The sequence below is a fragment of the Myripristis murdjan genome, chromosome 17 (genome assembly GCF_902150065.1).
Source record: "Myripristis murdjan chromosome 17, fMyrMur1.1, whole genome shotgun sequence".
NCBI lineage: Eukaryota > Metazoa > Chordata > Actinopteri > Holocentriformes > Holocentridae > Myripristis > Myripristis murdjan.
In genome coordinates, this window is record NC_043996.1 from 25,011,048 (window position 1) to 25,021,863 (window position 10,816).

Below are 10,816 nucleotides of genomic sequence, written 5' to 3' on the forward strand. Positions count from 1 at the left end.
TTACATCATTTATTATAGGCTACAGCAAAAACAGATTTTTAAATATTTCATTTATATATTTGGCACCTTAAATAGTTTTGTTTAATTTAACGCTTTTAGTTTTAGTTATTTAGCTATAGTTTAGCTAAACTTGCAATTAATTTATGTGTGAATAAATTGTCGGTAAAATTGCTACTCAGTTTCATTGTGCTACTATCTATCTAGCTATCTATCTATCCATATTAACACAAAATATTAAGTTGATAATAACATGATTACTATAATGCTAATAGTCATGATACAAGTACTAGTTTAATGCTAAGCTTAATGCATTTCATAATGATGCTAATGCTATAACTAATGCTATTGGTAATATTAAACCTAATGCTAATAGTTATGGTAATGGTTTGCTAAAGTGATGATAATTCAAAAGATAATGCTATTATTGACACCAACAGTAGCTGTATTCATATTAGAATGAACATTAGCCTAATATAAACACAAAAGCTAATGGTATTCTAATGCTAATGCCAATAGCTTCCTCTCAAGCAGCCTTGTTTCCTAACATTTATCCTGTTTTTCTGACTGTCATGTTATAGCCCAGGATTTAGTTTTTTGAGAGAAAACACCTATGGACAAATGTTCGGTTGCAAACTCAATTTTAAATCAGCCTGTGAGGTGCAGAGGGAATATTTTTAATGCGCTGTGTTTGTAGCCTATGGGAAAACAGAAGACGTGCTGATGAGCAAGGGTCACGTTGGAGAAATACGTCACAGGACTTTTGGAAAAGCAGAAGTGCTTAGTATTTATTCAAGACTGAATGGACATTGTAGAGGAATGACACATATAAAAATACAGGTTTAAAAGGTCATAAAGCAAAAATGAATGTAGGAGTATTCTATCAGTTAAACCAGAATTTAGGGAAGAGAGAGGCTGATGTATGATTTTCAGTATTCACCCTTTACGTGAGGAAGTACAACTCCATGAATGACGGAAGACGGCTTCTGGAGGAAAATTACAACACAGGTTCAGATGGGGGTCAGAGGCAAGAAATGTGTTGAAATAAGCAGAATAATATTGGGGATGTCGACCTGGAGAAAATTGCTTTGCTTGCACAGCTGCTTATCATAAAGACTCCTAATGGCCTGTTAAGACAGGGTGGCAGGAAGAAAGAGGCCGGGCGTCTAGAAAGCAACAAAATATTTCTGGAGGAAAATCAGGATGCATGATGTTCATGATCAGAGCCATTCATTGTTTTTGACGGCATTTTTTTGTTTTGTTTTATTTTGATAGCTGACAGTAGCGAGGGTCGAGAGGGATGAGACCGAGGGATGACAAACGCAGGATTCAAATATAGCGCGTCCCGTTATGGTCTGAACCAGAGCGAACCGTGCCTCCGGGAGCCCCTTCAGTCACGTGTGATATTTAAAACATTAACACTGCTGCTCCAGTTTACACTCTTTGAAAAGGTTTTGCTTTTAATTTCCCTTTTCAGCTGTGTTGTTTTCACCTTTGTTATTTCAAAAACTGGAGCAAAAGCAGGGGGAAAACAACGTATTTGTATCTATCTGCAGAGAAATGTTGCCTTCTCGCTCCAATCGAAGGGTCAAGATTGGTGAAATATGACCTACGACTTTGCACGCTTGACCTCAAGTCTTCAATGTCACGGTGACCCCACAGCTGAAAATAAAACATGGAGAAAGCTCTAATTTTAGCAGTTTCCCACCATTCAGTTCTACACCAATATAACCACCGTATTCATTGCAGCCAACAAGTTTTTTTCTTCAGATCAATCAAATGTAACGTGACCACCACCTACAGACAAGTCACTGTAAACAGAACCTCCTTTTTTTTTTTTTGGTAGATTAAACATTTTATTAAATTTTTGGAAACATTCAATGCTCCTCATCATCATCCTTGAGTGAGGAATCTTTTTTTTTTTTTTTTTTTATTGCCAACCTCACATTTAGCTAACTTTCTTGAAGAGTTTGAGGTGGTTGACTACAGTAAAAGTGCTCTAAAAATTAAAATATGTATTATTAGATGCTGCAGGTTTTCACTGTACAACAAACTAGTTTATCTCTGAAACCTAAAATTAAGAGAAGTTTGTCACTTAACCTGCATCTCACAGTTAAAGTCACTGTGCACTAGAGTTTTCATGGTAATGTCAAACATTCACAAATAAATGTTTAAATGTATTGATACTTATTTTTGGAGGAAATATTGACACTGGTTTGTTTGTTGTCATTCATGCTTTGCTGTAAGCTGTTAAGCTGGTTGGAGCTGTTTACACTGTGTGACAATGTTAGCACAAACTATTCAGGGGTTGTGTCCCAAGATTATGCAAGCAATGGGGGGTTATACTGAGTCTGCACTCTTAAAAAAAAAAGGGTTTCGGTTATTTTCAACATATCTGTGCCCTGCCTTCTGCCTAGTGCATGCTGGGATAGGCTCCAGCCCCTACTGTGACCCTGGATAGGAGTAAGCAGATATGGCGGATGGGGATGGATGAATGGAAGAAAACAAAAACATCTGTGTCTCTAGTTTGAGACTATAAATTACATGCTTTCAAAACAATACTGGAATGCTGAGAGGTAAATGTGTGTTGTTGGAAGCCTGAATCTCCTCTGTACACATCTACTTCAAGAGTGGAAAGACTCTCTATGGCCTCTTTCATTTGAGATTGTATCAAGCTATTGTAAGACCGATGACTTGCACTCTTTGTTCGCTTTATGGGTCAGAGTGGGAAGGCCAAGAATTAATTTTGTTTTTTAAGGAGAGTAGGAAGGCCACTCCCCGTAAGGGCTTTTTTCCCCTTTACAACAGCAGGAGGGCTTAGCGGGAGAGACTGTAAAACAGACAGAGCCATGGCAGAAGAGTCAGTCCCGTGCCAGTGGGGACATTTAAGGTTTAAGAGGCAGAGGTCGTAAACTCTGGACCCTCTCAAGGAAAAACGGCAAAGAGAGCAAAGCGAGAGAAATATTTCTGGGGCAATGAAAGCATTCTCGCTGCAGGGGTCCCTCCAACTACATCATTTTTTCAGCACAATGTGTTTATAATGATGAAAAGATGAATGTTATTACTCCATTACACACTCTGTATGTACACGCATCAACCACAAAAGACATTTGAATCAAATTTTCCATACACAAACATTTCAAAATCAGGTTAAAGTCATAAAGCAAGACCACAGTCAGGCTCACACAGACACACGCCTTCACCTGAATCGACCCAGCTCTGCTATTCAACCTGGCACAGTGTTACAGACACTCCAAAACACATGAACTCAAACCCAGGGTACACCGGCTCAGTGAACCTGGCCTGGGCTCTGTGCAGCAGTGTCATGGTGTCAGACACGCTGTGAAACGACAGAGTCCCCGCCTTGTGATCCAGGTACACTCCTATCCTCCCCGTGGCTGGGGTGGATATTCTAGTCGCCACATTCCCATGCCAGAAGGTGCAACCCTTCTTCGAACAAAACAAGCTCCACGACTTGTCATTGTGTCCGAAGTGGGCGTCGTTGCCATCTCCTTTCCTGGACATGGATTTATAGGCCACTGCGATGTTGACCCCTCCCCCGCTGCACTCGGCCTCCCAGTAGCAGCGATCGGACAGGGCTTGGTGGCACAGCACCTGGCACCAGTAGTCAAACCTGCCGGGGTGGTCCGCACCGGAGTGCTCCCTGCCCCGGACCTTCACTGCCCTCAAGTCCTGGGACACGCTGAGGTCCCTGTGGGCCGTCCTGGGATCCACGGAGAGCTGGAGGGAATCTGGAGAGGGAAACAGAGGGAGGGAGGAGAGGAGAAAAATATGCTGACAGATAATGTAAACAGGGGTGTATAAATAGCATGCGCAGAACAGATGAGTTCCTTCCTTGTGGTGAGTTGCACCCCATTGTGCATGATCCATGTCTTGATTGCCAAAGGAACTCTCTTAAATGAGTCGCCTCACCTTAATCTACACCACCTCTTTAAGACTGAAGTGGATTTGATCAGTGAAAATCATAAAGAGTGGACTGGACTCACCTGCTCAGTCTGTTTCATAGAAAGAGCAGGTTGCCCACGTTTGCTCTAATCTGCATTTTCCCACTTCACTCTCAGTTGACACAATCATCACAACCTGAAAAGTGACTTTTTAGCTAAAAATGGGTTCTTATATCTAATTTATGAAGATAACAACAAAATATTAAGTCTTACAACTGCACTGCAAAAAACAACAACTCCATTTTAACAAGTCATTTTGTTTCACAGTCAGTCTTAAAATGTTATTTTTTTGTAAATAAGGCAAAAAAAGTCTGCCTGTATGATCATACCATTTGTTTCCAATGGTAATCAACTTGTTTCCAGAATTTTCTTGAATTAAGTGCCATTTTCTTGATATTAGTGGGCTGATCCACCTTGACTGTATACTTTGAGAAATAAACAGGTAAAACTGCATTGGAAACAAGTGGGATTATCTCATCTGCCTGACAGATTTTTTTTTTTTTTTTTTTTTTACCTTGTGTGAAGAAAAACAATTTTTCTGACCAATGTTATGCTAAACTGGGGATTTTTACTGTGTGCTCAACATTAAAATTTCAGATTTTAAATGACTCGATTCAAGAAAAACACGGCCAGATTTGCTCCATTAACAAGGAGCCGTGACGGAACACAAGGTGAGCCGCCCTTTCCACCTGGCACATTGCAAAAATAATATTTAAAATTGTGCAACTAATGAAAATAGTCTATATGGTGTAAAAGTGAGTATGAGAGAGTAAATTTACAGTTAAATTACAAATCGTTTTTTCGACTCATTGGTGGTCCAGGCAAGAATCAAACCCCCCAACTGGTTTAAGATGATTTATTGTAAGGTTTGATTTTTTATTAATGTTGAATTCACCCCAACCCTTGGGCTGGTAACACAGAGCTAGCCCACTGTGTGTGTGATGTTCTCAGTCATTAAGATTAATCCCTGGAGCTTCTATAACAGTGTGAGCCGAGGTTTCTGTTTCAACTTACAGTACAAAAACTCAGGTCTGACTCTGGGCTCTGGACACTCCAGGAGCTTCACCGTGTTTGCTGTGAGGGAAGAAGCATGACACTGTTTAGCAATAATGTCACAGCATTTTATCTGCATGTATCAACAAAAGAAAGTTTTAGTTAAGTCGGCATATCAGCACAATAATCAGAGGTTGTTTTTTTTTTTCAGCATAGCTTTTGTGCACCAGCTGTTGTTCCCACCTGCTCGAGATATCTTGGGCAGTTCTCCCTTGAATAAATCCTCCAGTCTCCTCTGAAGAGCAGACACAGAGGACTGCACCTTGCCAAAATCCAGCAGGGGAACCACCGTGACGCTCAGGGACTCGGTGAGCTCCGTCTTCTGGGAGACAGACTGACAGTTCTGTTGAGAAAAGACAAAAAAAAAGGAATAACACATAGCACCAGTACAGCATCTACTCCACACGTGTCCACACCTGTTTTCACTGATTTCAACCAGAAAGGGAGCAGCTGTTCACAGTGTGTGAATGTCTTGTAAAAGTGAAAAAGTTGAAGCGTTAGAATGAAAATCTGCAAACTCTTCCATGACACAGGCCTGGACAGCTCAGGGCCGGAGGGAACATTGCAGCCTCATGAGTCATGCTGATATTATACAATCTGGTGAGTAACCTCTGTGCTGGACAACCCATGGCCCAAAGTCGGCTTCCACCGATATGAGTTTTCTCTCAGAGGCAAATCTGACTTCAATTTTTTTTTTTTTTTTTTTACTGTAACTGAAGCTTAAAGTAGCCGATATTTAGCATTTCGTGCCAATATTCAGTATTTAAATCTGAAAGTTACCATGAAAAAAGAAACAAATCAGGAAAACTATTGCTAGGTTAAATCTCTTTAATGAAATGTTTCAATAAACACAATGAACTAAGATTGTATTGCAAATATTATTGTGTGTGTGTGTGTGTGTGTGTGTTGAAGAACATCTGGTTCCATAGGTGAAGATTGGTAAATCATTTTAAAATTCAGAAATATTTAACCTACTTCTCATCCATAATTAATAATGTTTTACATTGCTTGCTGAGGTTAGACCTTGCAAATGTTGGTCGATGCACACATTGCCATACCTTGTTTGCATCTCACAAATTTGGTTATCATTTTGTTTGGATTCAAATGAAGGTAAGGATATGATGACATTTTTATCTGATAACAGGGGAGGCCATGCGGGCATGCTGGGAAACAGGCTTAACCTTCAATGTGGCCAGAATTATCCGCAAAGGAAATCAATAGCAGCAAAAAGAGCTACACTTTCATTTCCCTATAAATCAATAATAACACATCAGAGCTACATGAGAGTTAATAATTGCACACATTCGGAAAGTGCTCGCTGGACAATAAAGATGTTTGCCAAAAATGTAGAACAGGGAACTAGGCAAATCACCATAGCAGCAGAACTGTATCATCAAAACAGTGTTGGATTCTGTTCTCACGGTGGGAATACATCACCGCTTTTTAACTGTATAAATAATCAGTGTTTGAAAACTTCTGTCCCGTACAGCCAAATTCTTGCCTAGTTGTGTCTAAAACGTACCATACAATAAATCTGGCATGATTATATACTGCTTCATTTTTATATATTTTCATAATTTCCTTCAGAAGGATCTAGGAGGCGGTGTGTTAAAGAGGTGATTTTGCTGATCAGAGACTCTACATGGGGAGGCAGCGACCTGGAGGAAGTAGATGTGGTCGTCGGTGCTGCAGAGCCTCTCCAGCTCGGCGTCCCTCCTCCTCAGCCTCTCCAGCTCCTGCCCCAGTTTGTCCAGCAGCTGCCGAGTCTGGCTGACGGCCGTCTCCTCCTGGCCTCTGATCAGCTCCCTCACCTCCCTGCGCCTCGTCTCGATGGACTGGAGGAGCTCGGTGAAGATCCTCTCGCTGTCCTCCACCGCCGCCTGGGCTGAGAGCTGCACCACATCCAGAGAGAGACGTGACCAACTAAGTGTGCTCTGGAGAGGATTTATCCTGATGAGATGCCCATCATTTGGACATTTTTTTGACACAAAATGATAGGCATGACGATAAAACTCACTAGTGAACAGGATTTAGGTCATTATGTATTTTTAAATCACTATTAATAACATATTAACATAGCAATGGATTTTTAAATATTGAAAGATGAGCAGCAAATACATTTTCATCTCCAAAATGGATATTTAGGTTTGGAATAAAACCCCTCTCTCTTATCCATTCCATCAAAAATCAATTTTAATTTTCATGGCTCTTTTGAATCCATGATAGAAATAATTAAGTGAGCAAATGAAGCAAATTAAGTAATATTTTAAGTTTCAGGGTGGACCAAAACTACCAAGCGGTGCTCAACTTTGGCCATAAAAAATAATAAAATTAAATTGAATTAAAAAAAAAAAAAAAAAAAAAAAAACATAAGAGGGAAGAGACTCTGATGAAATCTCTGTGGGAGAAGTGAATAAGGTCTCCCCTCCTTATACTACTCTGATGCCCTTGAGCAAGGCATTTAACCCTGCACTTCCCTTAGATTCATTAGACTCCATTAGATTTGATCAGTGGGAAGCTCCTACGTGTGAGAAGTGCTCAGCCAAATGAGTGTAAAGCAGGTTGTTGTTGAAAAAGAGCACATCTTCCCTCAGATAAATGGAGGATTATAATGTCGTTTAGTGGAATTTCAGAGTCATACTCATATCTGACTTTCCAATGTTGAAGGTCAGAGCCGTGAATCACCTTCAGGGACTCCAGAATCCGCCTCAGCTCCACCAACTCCTTCTCTTTGGCCTGGATCTTCTGCCTGGAGCTCCTCCTCATCCTCACCAGCTGCCTCTGGCCACAAACATGCACAAAGAAAGACACAGTTTACAATGGTCGTGCATACAGTATGTTGCATTCACGCATTCAAACATGCACGTGCAGTCACACACATTAACACACATATACACATGCCCACACATATATGTATAGACACAATGGAGTGATTAGTGGACCGTTCTGACATCTTATCCTTTTCTGGTTGACTCCCTTTTCTATATTATCAGATCTTGTGGTGACGAAAGTTGAATTTGTGTTTAGTCTGCAAAACACTCCCCATCCAAAAGACTTCAAATGCCTCTCACTGTGACTTATCCCCACAAAAAAAGAGCGCATACATTATGTCGGATTGGTTTCAAAAGAAGGAAGTTGCTTTGCATATGGAAACTTGGATGTCATTCAAACAAACAGTCCGTTCAAAGGCTATGGCAGTTTCAGGATATACGCGCACACCATCTCATGTTGAAAAACAAATTTGAAGATTGATATCATCTTGCGGACTCAAAGACAGATGGGCAGCTGCTGACATTTGAATACTGAAAGGGAAATCAGTCTTTCTGGTATGAAGCCACAGCTAACCATTACATTTTAATGGCACCAACTCTGATAAATATCAGGGAAATATTTTTATAGGTGAAGCCGTGCCGCCTGATGTGGTGTTTGGGTTTTCCACATTCAACATGGGGATAGTAGTGTTTTCCCCTGACATTTCCTTTTAGGATAATGGTGGCCTAAAGGTTTGAAAAGCGGAAAGTTGTTGGATTACGCCCTCAAACCCTCTGAAAATGAACTCTCCTCCAAAAGCAGTTTCCTGAAGCAAGGCACTAACACCTTAATTGTCCCGTGGAGCTGCTCAGGCCGAATATCAGGTGACCGTTTTGCTGCTTTTACTTATTCAGTTTCTGTTAAAGTCTTTGCACAACCTCTTTCACTTGGTGCTGGACCATTAAATAAAAGTAAATGAAAAAATCAAGGCGTCACAGCCAATAAATTATTTCGCTTCCTGCAGGCCTTGACACACACAGGAAACATTTAGCCAAAACCTTGGTGATATTTCTCTGCTGCTTCTTGAAATTAATGCATTACGATCCATTTTTGAGTCCGATTTTTGTAATGAAAAAAGAAGAAAAGAAAAAGAAAATAGATGACTACACTGATTCACTCAACTTTTAAAGGCGCCCTACCAGCAAAAAAGGGTTGAATAAAGGAAAACTGTCAGGACTCCACTGGCAAGAAATATGAAATAAGCATGATATATGGCTTGTATTGGTCAAGCTGACAATCAGAACCATGTAGAATCAAAATTCCACATTTTTTGTCTGCTGGGTCTAAAAGGTCCTCACTTGAACTGAACCTCTGCACTTTTGCATTGTGCATCTTTAATGATAAATGATCCACCACTCAGGCAGTCAGTCAAGCTCATGGGGTCAAACAGACCTGGACGTCCTACCTGTCTGTCGGCCCTCTCGGCAGCAGCAGAGACAGTGTCGTGCCCCCTGTGCTCGTCCATCACACACAGCAGACACACACACTGCTGGTCGCTGCGGCAGTACATCTCCAGCAGCTTCTCGTGACGGGGACAAACCCTCTCCTGCAGCTGCATGGTGGCTTCCACCAGCACATGCTTGCTGAAGGCCGGGACCTCACTGTGGGATCTCAGATGGGCTTTGCAGTAAGACGCCAGACACACCAGACACGACCTCACAGCTCTGGACGCCCCCGCCGGGCACAGATCGCACGCAACATCCCCGGGGCCCACGGAGGCATGGTACGCAGGCGACTCCTGGACAGATACCTCGGATAGTTTCTCCACCATCTCGGCCAGGATGGTGTTTCTCCTCAGGATGGGTCTGGGGTTGAAGGCCTGTCTGCACTGGGGGCAGCTGCTCATCTTGGAGGAATCATCTTCACCCCAGTAGTCGCTGATGCAGGTCATGCAGTAGCTGTGGCCGCAGGGAATGGCCACGGGGTCTCTGAGGGTGTCCAGGCAGATGGGACAGCAGAACTGGTCCCTGTCCAGCGGGGCTGCTGTGTTGGCCATCGTGGGCCAGAGAGACTGCAGGACTGCTCCCCTCAGCCTCACACAGGCAGTGAAATATCACAGAGATGACTTCATTATACAAAGCAGACACCTGCAGCCACACCTCCCAGATGGTGAGCCTGAGTGTGCGTTCTCTGTGCATGTGTGTTTCAGTGACTGTGTGTGTGTATCTATTAAACCAGCAGAGCAGAGAGATAATTATTTTTTTGCATTTCAACTGAATATGATAATACACATTGGATGAAGACAAAGGGCCTGAAACTGACAGGCACCACTTCTGGAAGTCTGCAATCAGCAGATCAGCCCTGTGGAAACTAAAAAATGTGCTGCTTTTGTTCAATCAGGGTCCAGCACTATGACAATTCATTCGATAAAAAGTGTATTACCATTAAAATTTTATTACTTTCAACTAAAATACATTTACCTATGAAATATTTTACCTTAATGTTTTGTTTTGTTTTGTTTTTTACTTAAAGCTTGTAGAACTTTCTGCCTTCACAATTTTGACAAGTCACCATTATCCACTCCAAGTATTTGAACCAAACTAAATGCACTGAGGAAAAAGAAAATTAAAAATGAGTTCTTCTAGGTTGGGGCTGTAATCTCACTATTTTAAATCAGTTCGGTACAAATAAAAAAAACATCCAATCACCTTAACCCTTTATCAGGCAAGTGACTATTTTTGGTAATTTCAAAAATTTTACATATCACGCCCATCCCCTGTCTCAGTTAGTTCAATAATCATTTGGTCTTCACCCAGCCAATCAGCAAAGATCACTCTACATGCCAGGTCACATGATTGTGGCATTTGACCATTTTACATATGGCATTGGCATTTTACATATTTCTATAGGAAATATGTAAAAATATGTAATTCATTACATAAAGACCTTGACACTGATTTGATGCTATTTTACATGGGTTCCTCATGCACTTTACGTGACTTATTCACACTTTTATGTTTTTTCTTGTGGTGACCTTTGATGCCTGTTTT

General features: G+C 41.3%; 1 protein-coding gene across 1 annotated transcript; it reads right to left on the bottom strand.

Moving 5' to 3' along the window:
* Positions 1-2,642: 2,642 nt before the first annotated feature.
* ftr66 (finTRIM family, member 66) lies at positions 2,643-9,851 on the bottom strand. The gene is made up of 6 exons (XM_030073570.1): positions 9,232-9,851; positions 7,701-7,796; positions 6,674-6,907; positions 5,199-5,358; positions 4,977-5,036; positions 2,643-3,749 (listed from the first exon to the last, which is right to left on the bottom strand). Exons 1-6 carry the CDS (start codon positions 9,820-9,822, stop codon positions 3,220-3,222), a joined length of 1,671 nt encoding a protein of 556 aa, XP_029929430.1. The 5' UTR covers positions 9,823-9,851; the 3' UTR covers positions 2,643-3,219.
* Between the last annotated feature and the right edge of the window lie 965 nt (positions 9,852-10,816).